General features: G+C 42.9%; 1 protein-coding gene across 1 annotated transcript; it reads right to left on the reverse strand.

Annotated features, from left to right (window-relative positions):
- Window positions 1-1,156: 1,156 nt before the first annotated feature.
- Window positions 1,157-15,079, reverse strand: TPRA1 (transmembrane protein adipocyte associated 1). Its single transcript, XM_085324325.1, has 11 exons — window positions 14,954-15,079; window positions 14,494-14,696; window positions 14,208-14,340; window positions 11,618-11,704; window positions 9,983-10,055; window positions 8,819-8,898; window positions 7,540-7,650; window positions 7,058-7,118; window positions 5,917-6,019; window positions 5,193-5,273; window positions 1,157-4,091 (listed from the first exon to the last, which is right to left on the reverse strand). The coding sequence occupies exons 1-11, from the start codon at window positions 15,050-15,052 to the stop codon at window positions 3,857-3,859; spliced, it is 1,266 nt and encodes a 421-aa protein (XP_085180451.1). The 5' UTR covers window positions 15,053-15,079; the 3' UTR covers window positions 1,157-3,856.
- Between the last annotated feature and the right edge of the window lie 3,500 nt (window positions 15,080-18,579).

The raw sequence follows: 18,579 nt of genomic DNA on the forward strand, positions 1-18,579 counted from the left end.
ATTATCTCCTTTGAGCCAGCAAAGACTCAACAGTTGTAACATTACTTGCTCTGAGAGGCACTCAGAGGTCCCAGGTAGAGCGTCAGGCTGTGCTGCAGGTCACACAGAGCCATGGTGGGGTGGGGGGTACACTCGTTTGATGGCTCCCACTTTTTGTGCTGAAAGAGCCCGTGAACAGTTACTGCCTGTTTGCCTCCTCTATCCTCTGAGGATCACATGGACTTCTACCATTACTCTTCCAGGTTTATGGGTTCTCAGTCATGTAATTGCTTCCCCTACAAAAATCATCCCATAACTTTAATTATTCCATCTCTCTTCTTTAGACTGTTTCCAACTCTAGGCATAACTCCAACGAGGTGCCAGGCAATATCTGCAAGGATGCAAACGTGGCAGAAAGGAGAGTATGCAAAGACAAATAAAAATGCAATTCATATCTACGGCAGTGTTTTCCTGCAATCTCCAAGAACCTCAAAACAGGGAGATGGAAGCAATTGTGATGGTGTCAGAGCAGCTGTACAGTAGTTCAAAAACTCTTTTCTCTGTCTATRCAAATAGGAGCACATGATGCTACGGTTAAGTGTCCCCTTGGGCAACCACTACAGTTTTTTGGGGGTAGGCTGGCAAGAACAYGGTAAGCTAAGGTTAGTATTATCGCATGAACGTCTCTAGCTCTAAAGCTAGAGACAAAGCTCACTCCACCTCCCCAGCCCATACYCCCCAACACTGCCAGCTCACTTAGCTGTTACATAGGGCTATTCTGTCCGGATTCAGCCAGAAAAGTCAGTCCAAATACACAGAGTTCACTTCAAAGGCCAAAAGGAAAAATAAAGGTGTACAACAGTCAGTTCATAGTTCCATATGAGCAGAGACCCCGATGCTGGACTGGTCAGGGTACAGCTAGATCTAGTTAATGGCAGGAGAAGAGTGAAAGCTTCACTGATTTAATTACTTGGATCTGGAGACCACACTTTGCAGAATCATCTGCTGTTCTAAGAATATACTTTCAAGAACCCAAAGTCTGACTCTGTCATTCCATTAATAGCGGCCATATCTGTTCAGGGTTTTATTTTTTTGATTTTTAAAGAAAAATAACCAAGAAATATTCCCCCCTTATGGTAAGTCACTTGAGAAAGAAAGTATGACTATTTATGCCAAATTTAATTTTATTTTTTTATTTTACAAACAAAAATATACATTTACTCTATAGTCTCTTTGCATCCCCCCCAACACATAACACACTTCTGCTCAAGAACCATTGTGAATATGGCCCAAGGCATTTATATACATAAAAATACAACAGGAGGAAGGTCAGTCTATGACCTAGTGCAGAAACTCCTCAGCAGCAGAATGTGGGACACTCCAGAAATGCTGGAGTCCTGCCACCAAAGGAGAGGATGGACATATTGACCACCTGCTTTGGTGATCCTTCAGCACTGAATTTAGCTGATAAAAAGGCAAATTCATAACCTGCTCCTCACATCATCAAGGAGGGCAGGTAAGTCCTTTCAAGTTCAAGGTGTTATGAGAGTCAGCAAATRCTCCTTGGGAATGGGAAAGCATTTGTTCCTTTATTCCTGAACCACTTCAAGACTTTTACATCTCTTGGCCATTTCCAAGGCCCACCAGCTGCAGGGAAGCTTTACAGGTCTCCCCATAGAGGCTAAGAGCAGCTCACTATCAGTGTTGTAAGCAGCATTAGAGCCAGCAGCAGGGCAATTCAGGCACCATGTCATCCATCCCTTTTACAGTAAGCAATTAAGTGTGGCTCAGGCCTGTTCACAGCAAGTGATGGGAGAAGCATAGAACACTTTTCTGATGTGGTAAAAAGTTCACCTGGCCAGTTGCTTGTCCACCCCTTACACAGTCATTGCATGGATGGGAAACGTGAAAGGCTGTTGAACCACATGGTATAAATTCAGCTCAAACACATGGAAAAATGGAAGCCTTTTTTCCTTAAAAGTAAATTAAAAATTATTTAAAAATGAGGGGGAGGCTGTTTGTTTTTAAGGTGTCAATGCTACATGGAAGCCTGCAGGGCAAAGTCCACAGGCAGCAGAACAGAGAAGCTGCATTGCTCATTAACAAAGAAGATACACAAAGGGCCTGCATAGTTTTGGCAACCAATGTGCACTTTGTGCTCCTACCCAAACTGTTTCTTTCCTTACTGCAGGAACATCTGGTAGCAAATGCTACTACCTAGTAGCAGTGTTTTGCGTGATCCGAACTATCACTGCACCTTCCACAAAGATTTCCCCAGAATTCTTACCTCAATATTCTTCTTCAGGAACAGGAGCGTTGGGCAAGAGATGCACACAGTCCCCAAGTGTTTCATATTCCCTCATTCTGCCACCTCTAATAGAAAGCTGCCATAGGTTATAGCAGATCTCCACCTACCTGGAGGACTCAGGTAGGAAAGCACCCCCAAAGCTAGAGGAGTAAGCCTCTTTATCCTTGGAGAGCACAGTAAGTCCCAGAAGCCAGTCTGATGCAGTTTTCAGCTGAACAGTCCCTGGATCGGACCACAGTGCCTTGGAACTGCATGCCAGGCAGTTCAGACAGTCCCTTTCCAGAGRGGAAGGGGATAATAGGAAGTTCCAGATAGTCTTTAAATGAACCACCTTTCACATGCACAGAAGTATTTTCAATGCATCAAGCCATAAAGCCTATTCAGGCCAGTAGAAATCCAGACACCTGAACTGCGGCATAAGAGAACGCTGCCACAGAAGCGGTAGCAGTGACCCTCTCCCACCTATCTCCCAACCTAGAACACTAGTTGGCTCAATTCTAGCAGTTCCACTGTGTTTGAGAGCTCTCCCATCACTGGCAGCTGGGATTAATCATGGACTTCTGCTCTGCCTCAGGCATCTGAATTTCTCTGGAGCCTTCATCTGCAGTCAGATGTCCCGGAGCTGTCCTTTACAACCCCCTTCCAAGGCCTTGCTAGATCCATGAAGCAGGGTGGATGTGTGGAACACTCACCTAACATGTTTTACTCTTAGAAATCAGCCTTGATTCAGTGTCCTTACTTGTATTTCACTGAGTTCAGCTGCAGCACAGTCTGCAGAGACTGTTTCACAGCTGCTTCTGCTCAGCTAGTCAGCATGACTGCCTGTTCTTCTTTCTGCCTGTCCTTCTGTCAGGTTGTCCATGCTGTTATCTACTAACTAGTGCACCCCAAAATAGTCCCAGGGAACTCGGAACAATTCTCTTCATATCTCTTCTCCTTCCCACACTCCCACACACTCTCAATGCTCCTTTTAATCCCCAGAAACTGCCATTCAYGATTTTCATCAGTATTAGCTGAAACTGGAGAACACAGCTGACCAGCTTCCCTCTCCAGACACTGCTGTCACTAGGAGCCTATGCAACTACATTATGACAAGATCCATGCAACTATGCTGCTTGAGAATGTCCAGGAAGACCATCTTTGGCTCCAAGCACTGAACACTTTCTATATATGCACAATACAGCAGTCAAATCAACACCCTCATCTCTAAGTGCTGCTCCCTAATGGGCAAAGAAGTGCTTTCAGTCACTGAAAAGGAAGGCGTACCAGTCAGGCCCGTCTTCTGGGTCATATTAGCATCTGGAACACGGAGGATCAGGAATATTCAGTGCTTACAGGTTTATGAACAAAACTGTTCCAGGTTGTTCTTGGGTAGCAACAGAAAACACCCTTTCCAAGGGGTTTGGGGCTGCCAACTGTTCCACAATAAGTTTAGGAAGTCCTAAGGAAGAAGGAAAAAGCCATGGCAGATAGCCAAGGACTGATTTCCAATGGACATCCTAACGGCTGTGGTATCTGGGAGTTCGGAAGGAAAGGAACGAGGCATCGTGTGAAGGGGGCTGCACTGCCTTAGGCATTGATGGCTTTCCAGCGGTCACTGTCTATGCTGTTGATGCTGCCCACATGGTACGGCATAGAGGCTACATCATCCAGGTAGGCTGCAGTGTCAATCTGAGTGCTCGAGTAAAAACCAGAATCCATTCCTTCCTTCTTGGCAACAGCATAGGGGTGGGGTAGGTGCACATCTACATCTTCAGGTTCATCCACTTGACATTTGTAGGAGAAAAGGATCTTTGGCTCAGACCTGGAGTCATTAAAGATTTAAAATACTTGTTTAAGCAATGCAGAATCCCATTGTAGCCACCTATCCTTAACTGAAACTCAGTAGCAGCAATAAGAAACTTTACATTCAGGCCCTAGAACTCTTTGCATTACTTCATGGCAATTACTCCASGAGGTAAGTTGGTAAGTTTCAGAACTGAAACCTAATGCCAATTCTGGCTTCAGATCAGGCTATTCAGGCAAAATAAAAATGGGAGAATCCAGACTCCAAGGTGGGAAAATAATCATGAGCTCATCCTTGGGAGTTCTGAACTACTGAACACATCCAAACTCCATTGGACTCATGACAGCCTAGCTACAACAGAACAGGATTTTGCCTTAAGTGCCATTCATGGGCATCAGGAACACCTGAGGATCAGCAGTTTCCATCTAACTCCTGAAATCAGAAACAAACAGTGTCTGCAGATTGTAGAGGCACGTTCTGATAGTTTAAAATAATTAGGAACATAAAGTGCTCTAAAGATTACAGTTTGCTGCTCATGGACAATAAAAGATAGAGCTTCTTGCACTGAAACAATTTTTTTCCCCCTATCAAGATGCACCTCTCCAGAGTGGCCACATGGTGGCAACCCTGACTCAGGAATTGTGCTTCTGAGCATTTTTACAGTAGTCCAGCAAGCCACTCACCATTCAGAGGAGCTCCCAGCAAAAGGACTGGTAACAGCCATTGGGTTACTTAACTCCCAGACTCTCTATGGAGCTGTCAAAAATCCCACCCAGGAGACCACTTAATCTTCCAGGACTCAGTCTCTCATTAAGTAAATAGTTATCAATCTTAGCAGCAAAATTTTGCATAACAGATGCAGACACTTAAGAACTGATCCTCAGGAATATTCAAGAAGAATATAATTATCAGCTCTACTTTGCACACGAAGGAGTCTTAGATAGAATTGCCTGGCCTGAGGTCACACAAGGAAAACAGCAAGTAATAACAGCAATAAAAAAATGGTTCTCTAGGTGGCATTCTAGCCACTGCTTTTATTCTACAAATGGGGAAAACTTGGGAACAGAACAATTAAACAGTAATATATACTTTTATAAACAGCTGTTCCTGGTTACTCACCCGAAGAAGCCTTTTAGGAAGGCCACATAGATGAGAGGTGCAAAGAAGCTGAAGTAAAGGAATGTGGTAGCATCAACACAACTGTAAAAGGCAAAAGGGAGTATCAAGGAATTTAGCATCCGCACACAGTACAGCTAAATCACCCCAGCAACATCTGCCCAAAAGAAGTGATCCCATTTCCCTCTGGAGTGTCTGAGCAGAGCAGAAGAAAACCCTTGCAATAAAGAAACTTAGACTAATGCAAAGTAATAGACACTACTATCAATGTGTTGCTGCTCCTAAACATTTGGGGGTGGTGGGGAGGGGACCATGTCAAGTCCCAAGGTTTGAGCGAGAGTAGAATCTCTGTGCTCCCAATTCTGACCCACAGAAATGACCCACATTGGTCCCTGCAGATATGACAAAGAGCATCCATGCTGTTTCTAGGAAATGGCCAATCTCTTGCTTATTAACTATGAAGTATAAACCAATGACAGAGCCAATGGTCAAACTATTACCCTCACTCACCACCTCAAGATCAGTGCAGAGTATCCAGCTCCCTATACCTTTCCACTGCAAGTTTCCTGAGCACTTCGAAATCTTTAGGCGTAAGAAAAACAGACCCAACAGCTTTATTCCTCCTTAGGAATCACAAAAGCTGTTTTCTCAAGAGAGGTCATGCTGAAGAATACTCATATGCTTCATGGGAAACTGAGCTGCAGACCTCCTCCCCCAGGATACATACCATAGTCCCTCTATGATATCCACACAGAGGAGGGCACTGCCCAGTCCCTGCACCAGGTTCAGTAGAGCCAAAATTCCAGCATAAACATAAAAACTCTTCCTGGCTGTAAGAAAGACATGGACACAAGGATGAAGCTCAATTTCATCAGCACTAGCTCAGCACAAACAGCAGGTCCTGTTTGATGGAGATGGTAAAACCAATGGAAACATCTCACCATCTAGGCTGCTTAGGAATTCCTGAAGAGTTATGACTGCATGTTTCTGTTCCATGCTGCCAGAATTGACAAAATGGGCTAAGCCATGCTCTCCTGTACATGTACACCCACAAGACACACAGACGGATCTTAAAACAGAGCATCATGGCAACATATGCAGAGATATTACAGGCAAACATCTGGAACCACTGTCAGTCAAACTTGGACATAAAGAAACACAGCTGAACCAGAAGCAGCATCATTCTGATCTGCAGCATTAAGACAAATGCTCAGGAGACCTGAGCAAGAGCAGCAAGTATGCTGGCAGCTAAGTACCCCAGAGATCAACACTGGGTAGATCAGGCCGAGCACCACACACCTGTAGCAAGCGTCACATATTCCCTACCTCAGGTACCCAGTCATGGGTACCAACATTACTCAGACCAAAAAACAAAACAAGAAAAACAAAGAACAAAAAAACCCCAACCAAGCAAAAACACCACACACACTCCAAGCGCACAATGCATCTTAAAGTAAGCACCCAGACAAAACTTACTAAGCACCTCCCAACTAGCCTGCAAAGCCCATGGCTTTTCTTTCCCAGGTGGGTGACCAGCATACATACATCATCATGCATGCATGCATTTCAAAAGAAACTATACAATTAAGTAGCCATTTTTATGGCTCTCTGAAGATATATTTACTGTGACAGTCATACTATACCTGTGCCGATAACTGAGCAGTAATTCTGTTTTCTTAATGTAATGGCTTAACTACTGAAGTAGCAGTGCAGTCACTTTTACCCTGCCTTGGCCTCTGAAAGGCACAGCACACTTTCAGTCCTTTGCTATTTATCTGAAGTACAGATACAGGACCCTCTTAATCCCATCTGTCCTATATCCTAGTGCTGTCCCCATCTATACTCTGGAACATGCTACAGTCACTTACAGGGCAAAGAAATCCGGTCTTTCAGAGGAGTTTTTGGAAGTATCACCACCAAGGAATAGACCTGTTGAGACAAAGAACTAACTGTTCCATGGCTGTTTGGTAACTGAACTCAAAAAGCCTTGTAGGGATGGTGTGTGGTGTCAGACACTCCCTATATGCTCTGTGGGGAGCACAGACCCAATATTGAACACAGTGCAGATGTGAAGGCTCCAAACCTCACCCCCATCAGCACACATAGGCTGGTCACCAAGAAACAAGAAAGTGAAAGATATCTTAAGTTTAGCTGCAATTCAATTGCCAGAGGTTACATCACCTCACAACACTGTCATCTGACTCAGCTTCCCTGCCCCACAAGAAGCATCAATGCTGCAGGAACAGGATTGGGAGGGGGGAATCTATGGCCTTACCATACACATATCATTCTCCTTGTCCCATTTAAAAATTCAAAGAGGCAGAGCGTATAACACAGGTTTAGTATTCACCAGAAAGAAGAAACAAGAGCTGGCAAGCCAGAAATGTCTCCCTCCATGGCCATAGATGTTGAAGTCTTCTGCTGAGAGGTGGGCATCAGGGTACAAAATTTCCAAGGTCCCCTAGGAGAGAAGTGGTACCATCAAGATTGCATTAGTCAGAACCCTGCCTGCTGTGGGCATCTGGACAAAGGTGACTACATTTAAAGAAGTTTGGATAACAGCTGTCTCTGCCTTCTCACTAAGGCCCAACCATTTCCTTGCTTAGGTCATGTCAAGCTCATATAGGAGAGGTGCAAGAAACTGAAGACAAGTGTGTATAGTGGGGGGGAGCAGCAAGAATCTGTCTAAAGGAAACCACCATCAATGACCTCCTGGAAGGGAGGTGGAATGAAGGGAAGAGAACAGATGGAGGCAGCTGTCTCTCTGAAACAGACTAAGAGAGTTCCACCTCCGTTTCCATCTCTAAAGTAGACCTTTCATATTGGAACATCCAGAACATAAACACACGCACTTGTGCAAGAGTCGGAAAAGGAAATAGTCTCGTTCATCTGTATAMGTATACACAGAATAGAGAAAGGCACTTGTAAGCAGTTATTGAATCCAGATATATAGCTCACACACTTGATGTTTAATGAGGCTCCTCCAGTGCATCATGTGCTAACAAACAGCTCACTGCCGTACTGCATGCAAGAGCCTGAACAATGATCTGTGTGTTATTCTGGCGCTGCCTCAGATAAAGGGGCACAGGGTGGCCACTGACATACCAAGAATAAACCTAGACATACACTGCATTGTTTGTAAAGAGGTGGAGACAGAGCTAATACACTGAGCTAGCAAGCCAACTGCTAGTTTAAAGAGAAACAAGAGCTCTCAGCAAGAAAGACGACAAGAAGCTGGAAAGGCTTGCTGCACTGCCCTTATCTGACAAGGGCACTTTGCTTCTCTCCATCTTGTTTTGGTGGAACTTAAGAGTCAAACTTGTTGCTCAGATATGAAAATTCTTACTTCTCTTTCAAAACTCATGAAACAAGGCTATTTGTCTAAAACCCATTTCATTTCTTGACCTGGGCTAAGCCAGTCATGCCATGAAGAGTACAGATATCTAGTCTTATACGCTCTGAGGATCCTCATGCATCACCACAAGCATCTTGTCATCCCCCCAAACCTCATCCAAAGAGCAAACCTACCATTTATCCCACATTCCCAGCAGGAATCCCACATCTAACTGCCTAAATCTGAGCAAATCTCTCTTTTGCAAAGACCAGCTTTTCTGCTCCAGGGTACTTACCTGGGTGACAGAATATGCCAGAGACAGCACTGTGGTGATTGCCAGAACACGTTTCACACTTGACTTGCTCTCCAAATGACCTGGAAATAAGGAATATAGGAGTGAATCAGAATGTGATCCCAACCCTGGCAATAAATAAATAAATAAATAATAATAATAATCAATTATTTCCAAAACCAATACAGGAAGATTCCAGGAGCCTTCAAGGGGAAAGTTAAAGTACATTTAACCTCTGGAAATTGCTTTTCTGTTKGGAGAATTAAGCCTTTCACAGACAATACCTTTAAAATCTGCTTTTTTATACTTGCTTTCCTTCTGCCCCCACTAATACACAGAAAGCAGTTAAGTTTTTCCAACAGCGTTGCAAAAAGAAAAAAAAGAAGGAGGGGGAAGGAGGGGAGAAAAAACAAAACCCACACAATCAGGAATGACCCCACTATCACATACACGGAGTAGCTGAAGAGTTTCTTTTCAGAAAAAAAATGTTGATAGGCAATTGAGTTAGGGTAGGGGAGAAGGCTTTACATACTCAGAAGAACACGCACTGGACTATGGTGGAACAGGCAACCTCCAGAAGTCCCTTCCAACTTAAATAATTTTATGAGCCCTTTAAAGAACAAGGAACTCATACTCAGATGTCCCACTGGTAGGCATGACAGACATACCTACCAGTTTCCCACTTCCAGCCCACATCAAGAAGTACTCCAAACAGCTGCCTTAGTTTCACAACTGAAGGAAGTAGAGTAACAGGCTACAGGGATGGCTAAAGGGGCTGAACAAAGCCAGGACGGAATCAACCAAAATGGGATAGAAGGACTGCCAAAAGAACCGTCCTTCTTGCATAAAATGGAGTTCAAACAAAGATCAGCAGCTGATCTATGCATAGAAGTCCTCTTCACTTAAGTTGTACCCTCCTTCACAATGTGCATGCAAGTGGAAAAAAATGCACATATAAACTTTGAAACTGCACAAGTCAGAAGAACTGTGAAGATGATCAGGCTTTCAGCCATTTCTAACAAAAACTGTTGAATTTGTCCTCTGTATTTATTCTAGAGATTTTCCACTTTATAGTACCAGCATTCACACCAACTTACAGACACAGCCTCTGTGGAAAGCAGTGGAATAGGAAACATTCAAAACACTCAAAGGCTTTCTGACACATACCAAAGGCAAGGCCTAGGATCACCACACTCAGCTCAATGGCCAGAAGGAAGAACCTTGTGATCTCCCACAGGATCTGAKGGAATAAGAGAAACCAGACAGGCATGATTAGGAGGAATGTGAAACCAATCGTAAGATAATACAGCTAAACTCTACTCTCTGCTCCACGAGATGGCAGCCTCTGAATGGAGTAGAGCATTTCCACAAATCTTCCTCATGCTAATTATATGTTTGTCTCAGTGTCTGACTCAGCSTACAAAACAGAACTAATGTGTGGTAGCAAGCAAATAGCATGCCTCTGGAGAAAGGAAGTGTCCATGGCTTGCCACACTTGAGGCTTTGCCACTCATAATGGATGTGTCCTTTCTGGTGTACTCCTAAGAGCCACTAACCCAAGAAGATCTTAGAAGTATAGCAAACAGGGTCAGTTCTTAAAGCAGTAACATCTGCAATAAACTTATGACTGAGAAAAGTCAGTATTCTGCTGTCCTCCAAAGCCACTAGCCCCAAAATGTAAAGCAAATTGTAAAACATTCCCTCTTTCCAGCTGGTCATTTTCATTCCCATGGTTCATTTAGTGGACAAAAGAAAACAAACAGCAGGTTAAGTGACTTTTAGGAAGAATTACGCAATAAACTAGTGGCAAACCTAGGCCTAGATCCCAGAATCCTGGCTCAATCCTTTTTTCTCTGAACAGCACTCTCTGGCGGATACACAGTATTTTAAAAGGCATTTGGCGAGACACTTAAGAAAACATAATCACACTTCTAACATCTCAAAATAAATAGAATAACACACATAATAGACACATAACAGAATGTGTCTACAGGAAAAAWTGACAGAGTATCTGCCCTACTGTATGACTTCCCGGCAAGGAGTACTTAGCAGCAACACTAACATAGCCGAAGAAAAGCACTTTCTCACACATTTCTCCATTATTGAAGTCCTGTAGCTAAATTTACTCACAGGTAAAGAAAACGTGCCGCAGATACCCAGCCACTCACAAACAGAGCAGTAAAATGCTCCAACAGGTAACACAGAAGAAGGGCACCACACTGATCCCATTGAATGAAGGCRAGAAAACTGTACTCTAAGGGTGGCTTTTCTGCCTTCAACAAATCAAGAACAGAGCTATTTGTTTTAGGTGATGCTCTGCTACAAGTCAAATGTCTACAAAGAACAGCACGTACAAACTTATTTCCTGTTTGCTAAAAGGTTTGCCCTGTGCTCAAGGTGGCTGCAAGGACATTCAGCTATCAGGCTGGAATTCTGTTTTATTTGCTTTCAGTAAGATAAAAAAAGTATTTTTCCAAGAGCCACACACAAAAGCAAGAATGACAAAGACCAGGTGTTGCTTATCCTTTTAAGGTATTTGAATGTTTAGTTCTTGCAAAAGAGTCGTTCCTTCTTTGCAGGAGAAAGTTTTTCTGCCACTATCTGCATGTACAATTTAGAAAGTTCACTGTTTTACAGCCCCGGATGTTGTGATCATTTAGATACAATTATCAGAACAGGATTCCATAGTACACAAAGCTATGAGTACTGCAAATAAAACATTCTTCCCGAATTCATATAAAAGGGAAGCAGAAACAGAAGCACTGCATGAGGTAGAGCCTCTGAAGTCAGTGTTGTACCTACCTTATCAGCAACTGTGGCAGCATCAGAGGCACTGACAGTCATGGAGACAACAGCACGGGCAATGCCAACTAAAGCCACCACAAATACCTAAGTGAAAAGATACCAAAGTGAGCTGATGTCAACAGGCAGGGATGCAGCAGTTACTAGAAATTCATTTGGAATACAGTTTCCAGGTCAGCTTTGAAGCCTGGTAACAGGTACAGAGGACTTCAAGTCAGATTCAAGCTAATTTGCTGAAACTGGCAAGAGGATTCCTTGGGCCTTCCTAGACTTAAGAGTCTAGGAAGGAACAAATTCCCTCAAATGACAGATTAAACAGCTCTGAAAAGGTCTCATCCACTCTTTATTATAAAGGCCTTTAACAGCAGAGAGCCTTCCCACCATTCAGTCCACAGGGTCTGGGGAAAGGAGAAAATTAAAACAAAAATACATCCCTCCAAATTACAAGATCTAATGCTTGGTATGACTAAATAAACCAAACATATCAGATAAGCAAAGCCACTTGACATTAACTACCACACTTAGATCTGTGATAAAGGTGAAATCTTCCTTCACTCAGCACTGACAATGCTCAGGAATACAGAAGACAACCAGCTGCAGTCAAAAGCTTTGAAGTCTCTTACCCTGCAGTGCAGTGCAACACAAAGATACCCAAGTAAGCGCATGTACTATTTAAGCGTGACAGCATGGAGCTCAGAAAGTCTAATTTACCAGCCCCTGTGCTGTCATAGCCATATTAAGCAATTAAGAGCTCAGTTGGATATTTCCATCCTTCACAGTGCAATGAAGACTTAGCCTCTGAAAAGACAGATTTTCTCACATAAAAATCACTAGAGTCATGTGCTAATTTATTATAATGCTCTGTAAATGACACAGCTAAATTTATCACAAATTGGAAAGAGTCCAGACTGATTGCAAGGTGGTTTGAGAACTGCACCTATAAGCAAACCACCTGCAGTAGAATGTTTCCCCTTAAAGGAAGGRGCAATGAAAACAGCATGAGACAAGAATGTGATATTCCCTTCTGGGGTGGAAGTCCCTGGGAGAAAACAGTGACAAAGTCCCTGAATATAATGCTGTTCTATAGCAGCAACAACTTATTGGAGAAGAAAACACACCCTCTTTGTTTCTTCTCCAAGTAGGAAAAGACTCTTCTATTTACTTAGCTTTAATCGCTGACCACCAGAAAGCACTCCCTGGAGATGTGACAAAAAACTGTTTGAAAGGAAATCCTCACAAAAATCCTTTTCATCCTCATTTCCCAATAACATACTCCAGAAGATCAAACTGAGTGAAAAGCATTTCCCTCCAAGGCTGTTGCATCACTTTCTGCTTCTCATTCTGTTTTGAGAAAGCCAACAGCATACAGTCAGTTCACTTCCCCCTCACCCCCCGCTTTGGTTTCTCAGGAGTTTTGCTTTCCAAAGCCTTTGGCACTAACTTCTTCGTGAACTTCTTACTTCGTTACTGGAAACATAATAGAAAATTTAAACTCAAACTGGAAATGACTAATAGTATTTTTTAAAGAGTTTGAAGCATTTTAGGTACCTGGTTATCCAAAACTGTGCACCAGCCTAATGCCAATATTCTGAACATAAGAGCTAACAGGACCTCTCACCAGACAGGCACTGTTTTTGATACTTCTCGAGTTTTGCCATGCTCATACCTGTACATAGTCTGAAGAAAAATACTACTCATCTAACACAACTCAAACACACATTTACTTACACAATCCGTACTAATCTCACTGAGAAAGAGCAGGCACGTTACATTATGTTAAGACAAGCTAGGATCTAAAATGTACCCATGATAAGGCTTCTGAAGGACATTTCTACAYAAATCCAGGTCAGTCCTTAGCTTCACTTCCATTGCCTCATGAGCAATACCACAGTTAATCAGAATGAGTGCTCAGACACTACTATAGAGGTCCCCTTGAACTGATCAGAAGCTGCTTGTACCTTTTTTAATTGGGAGAAGGGAACAGAGAAGAGATCTTACATGTTTGAGAACCGTGACTGTATTGCCTACATATTCTGTTTCTATTTTAAGCTGCAATGAGAACATCCCCAAATGAGTTTCTTTCCCATCATATCAAAGCGGCTGCTAACAGGGTTGGGTTTCTACATGCCTGGACTAACCAGAATACTGTTTTCTACAGCAGATGAAGCAGCTTCCCAACAGGTTCACACAAATCTTTCTCCACTGTTTCACCTTCACTGTCTCAGAAAGAAGCTGGTCTCATTTCACATGCAACTTCCTCCAATGTGCCAGGAAAACGTAAGACAAAGATGACAAAGCAAAAACAAAGCAAACACCACAACTATGACCACAGCAGAACAAAATCCACCCAAATCCAGATATAGACATTCCCAGAATCTATGAAAATTAGAATTCAGACAGTGGGGGGCAGAAGCACATGCCCCTATGACTGTTTCTTATGATACACCTGCATCTTATGATACACAGTAGATCTTTATCCCTGTGGAGATCTGATCTAGGTTCTCTCCAATGGTTAAGTGATACTGTTAATGAGCTGTAACAAAAAACTGTCACTCCTCCAGCCAGTTCAAAAGCATATAGTGGTACTCACTAGTATGTAGAATGTAGTGAAGATTGGGCTGGAAGTGACTCGGATTTTGGCCCTGGCAGAGGGCAGCTTCCAGAGAAGAAACATGAGGAAAAGCACATTGGGAACCAGGAGCAAGAGATCCCAGTAGCGGACTCTGCAAGGGGTAAATAAAACAAAAGCATTTACCTTGTCTTCTAGATGCTGAAGATCAGGAATCAGCTCCAATCCCATCTCACCCAACCTCTGAGAAAGAAAGCTCTTTCCCTTGGGCCAGGGACAGTATCTGGTCCCAGCTTCTCCTTCTCACCTGGATTTCCCAATGTCTTCATAAAGCAACAGCAGGCATTTGTGCGGCACAGTGATGTTGGTGTCATTGATTGCCTGTGTTGTTGTTGGGGACAAAGTTGTCACATTATCCAGTGCTGTCACCAGGGCAGTAGTGTGTGTGATGTTGTCATACATGGCGAACCTCATCATAGAGGTCATGGACTGGAACAGCCTGCCTTCTTTCTGGTCCAGGTCAGGCACAGCACAAGACAACCACRGCAGAGACAAAAAAGCAACATTAACTCAGTTGCAAGTCAGAATTTAAAAARCATATCCCTTCCATTAGGCCCCAGCACTACTACTTCCAACTCATTACAGCAAATTATCATCATCAGAAACACTGTATTACACAGTGGAGTAAGTGCCATCTGCCCCTGCTCCATATAGTCATTACAGTAGGGAGGACCAAAACCACTATCTTGTATCAAGATAATAAGCACCTTCAAAACAGTGTAGTATGAAGCYGGATTAGATTTCACGATTTTTCTTTTAAGCTTTAGTAGATCCGCAGAAGAAATCAAGACGCTGCAACAATACATAGCATCATTGGATAAAGACAGAAAACATGTATTACAACATTAATTACCTTTCTAGCTTCCAAGATCATCAGAAATTACAGCCAATGATTTAATTTCAACTACAGGGAAAAAAAAATAATAATAACAGGGCCCCTATCTAAAAAACCTCACAGTCTAAGACTAGAGAAAGCCTGATACACCTTTATGTCAAGGGACTGTACAGACTCTTTAGCTTCAGAATCCAACACCAACAAAAGACACGATTAATCATTTTTTCCTTAATCCTCTGCAAGGCACCACAGACCAGCATCATTACTGGCAGTCTGCAAATCCAGAAATAGAAGCAGTCCTAGCTAACGACTTAGGATCCTAAGGTCAAACTTTACAGTATCAGAGAGCTGTGGGCARACCCCAAGAGCTATGACACTCAGTTCCTTTGTCTGTCCCACCTTCACCTGTCCTGCTACTTTGAAAGATGACAAGACAGAACTTCTCCTTCCCTGCTGAACTGCCTTCCCTGAAAGCACATTCACATCTTTTCTGTTATCTGTCTATCCCCCAAGTCCTGCACTGCTGTGTTATTAACTATCATTCCAGAAGTTAAAAGCCAATTCTACTCTCCCATCCATGAACTCCATCCACTGTATGACAGTGCTGATGGCTTGGTAAGTATTGTACTGGCAGAAACAACAGTAGAAGTTCATTCCTCAGTTGCCTCTGCAATCACCTTTGAAGCTTGTACTTTAGAGAACAGGATTATGCTAGAGTTTTAAACAAATTTTCCCTAGTAAACTTGCTCCTCACTTGATGCATTACCTCCTGCAATCCCTCTCCTCTCCCCACTGTAAAATGGTAACCCTCATTTTTAATACATTTGACTAGCTAAACACAACCACAAGGCCCCACCATCTCTCCAGCCTGGCACTCCCCAAAGAAGTGGTCAGAGATCACACATAGATTCAAAACACTTCTGTTAACTGTCATCTTAAAGATGCACACTGCCAGGGACAGAGAGCGCTCAAACAGCCTGTGTGCTACAGTTAATTTGGTATTAACTGCAGGGGGAGAGGGGGTGGGGGAAGGAGAGAGAAAACCACAAACAAAAAAAACTCAAGTAAGTTTAGCGCAGGCTAGCATGGTAAAAATGACAGCTTCAGCAAGAAGACTCAAAAGGCAGTTTTTCTGCTAGGTACCAGATGATTCATAAGTAGGAAAAAAGCAGCACAGCCCTGTGTCATCTGCTGAACTTCTACAGTTCAACAGCACCTTTCCAACAGTCTCAAGCTCAGGACTGTCAGCCACAAACTTTCTCTTCAGAGAAAAAGATTCTTCCCAGGTCTTCTAAGGGTAGAGGGGATCATCACACTCTTGGCTAATGTACCCTCCCCTTTGATCCATCCATGTCGACAGATACTCGCTGAGTGGAGACTTTCTTTTGTGGCTGCTGTACATGGTGCTACACAAGAGACGTCACATTAAACAAACACATGCAGACCTGGAAAGATCAGCTTTGTGCTGAGGTGGCAAAACCTGTGCCAAAAATCCTAGTTCTAGTAACAGTTTCAGCAAATAACCTTTGTATTATTGACTTCTCTCTAGAAATATTTTCTCTTCCCTCCTTTCTTTCCTCTTCCCTTCCCTTCTTACTTCTCTGAATTCATATAATTGATTTCCTGTTAATTTTTTTCCTCCATTCTCAACCTGAAACACTTTGGAGATCTCTGTCTCAGCAGCAGCAAGAAAGAGTAAGTTCACATTCAGCAGCACAGAGGAAATTCCATCTTAAAAAAAAATGGGAAAGGGTGGAAATAACCTCACAGAGCACCAGGAGAGCAACAACTCTGAGCCACTGCACCAGTCTAAGACATCTTCTGAAACACAGAATTTGCTGCCTTTCCTACTGAAGAGAGCTCAACTATAAAGCTTCTAGGGGATTACATGGGAAAGAACAACCTTCTTATAAAAGGGCAAAGAGGTGCCTATTTTTTTCCTATAGAAGCCACCACTATCATAAAACACCAGCACACTGCCGATAAGGAGGGGAGCTGGCCACATATAACTGAGCTCCAGTCACAAGCTTTCAACAGGCAAAGTAGAGTCAAGCTTGCGTCCGCTAGGCTGCCTCTTACCGCCTCATGTTAGTGTCCGTTTCTCCCCTCCCAAGACGAGGCATATACAAAGGCAGAGCAGCAGAACATGCAACATGAGGACAGAAGTTAGTCAAAGTCATCAGCCAGACAGGTTAGTTTTCATGCTTTTCTAATAGTTAAAGCCTACAGGAAGGATGTGGGAAATTGTTCTGTTCCTGTCAAAACCACAGCAAGAATTCCAGGGCAATGGGACCCAGAACTGATAGCAAAGATCAGGTTATGTTTCATCATCCCCAGCAAYACTGCTCCTCGCAGCACATTCTCCAAACCCTTGCCCTGTCCAGTCTGAAATAAATCCAGTCAGCTGAGCATATCCAAGAGATCACTCACCACACCCTGCCTTCACAAGCAGCCCCACTGCAATCCCGGCCCACTCATTTTCAGCCTGTGCAAAGGGGGTGAGATCAGTGTGTAGCCACATAAAAGCAAATCAGTGCCATAATCCTGGTTTTCTTGTGACAGGCAACCATGGGGGGGCGGGGGGAACAAACAAAATATAAATAAAGAGAATGTTTTTCTACACCGCAGCTGAAGACAGCTTGACTTGATTGAGGCCTATTTCTTCGTCCACAGACTGGACTCACAAGAAGATTTACAGCAAGAACATCTCTATGACTTGTAGGCTCTCTAGGCAAAGTGCTAGGGAAGGTTCAGCTGTTTCTTCAACGAAAAGGACTGCTCTTCTTTGCCTCTCACCAAGTAGATTTCATTTTTTGATTTATGATGTTGTAATTGTATCAGAGTCCAATGAAATTCAGAACTGAAATCATTAGGCAATTCTCTGTGCTCTCAAAGACCAAATACAAAGTTGAATTACACACCTACTGGAGCTTCAGCTTTAAGAAAGAAGTGATAGTTTTCTTTCTTTTGGAAAAGGGCATCAGAAATCTCATACATTATATATCATACTAGGGTTAGCTAGGAGCTAACCTAGATAAACAAACAGAAACAGAAAACAACCCATCCTGGGTTGTGCTCAACAGGAAGTTTGACTGATCTGACCCCTGCTTAAATACAACTGCTACCCCAATGACAAAGGTTAAAACAGTGCTTTCCTTTACAACTTTTTTTTTTCCATTTCTCATTTTTAACATAGCTTTTCAAGTCCCACACTTTGTACTCTTTAGTCAAACCAGTTGCTTTTTCTTATTTCACCCTTAGAACAAATTCACAAGACAAGGATTTTCCACTGATGACAGAGGACTAATTTCTCTCTTATTGCCAAGTTTCATTATCACATCTGGTACTGGACTAACTTTAGAAAGAAGGAACTACAATGCTAAAACCTGCAATGCTTAAAAAATACATATATCAACCAGAAGAAAATAGCAAGAGCAGGAGCATCAGCAGTAATCCAAAACTAAAAGACAGAGAATGCCCATTTGTGAATAAGTTCAA

This window comes from Rhea americana, unplaced genomic scaffold (assembly GCF_003343005.1).
Source record: "Rhea americana isolate MKP2758 unplaced genomic scaffold, rheAme1 scaffold_120, whole genome shotgun sequence".
Lineage (NCBI taxonomy): Eukaryota > Metazoa > Chordata > Aves > Rheiformes > Rheidae > Rhea > Rhea americana.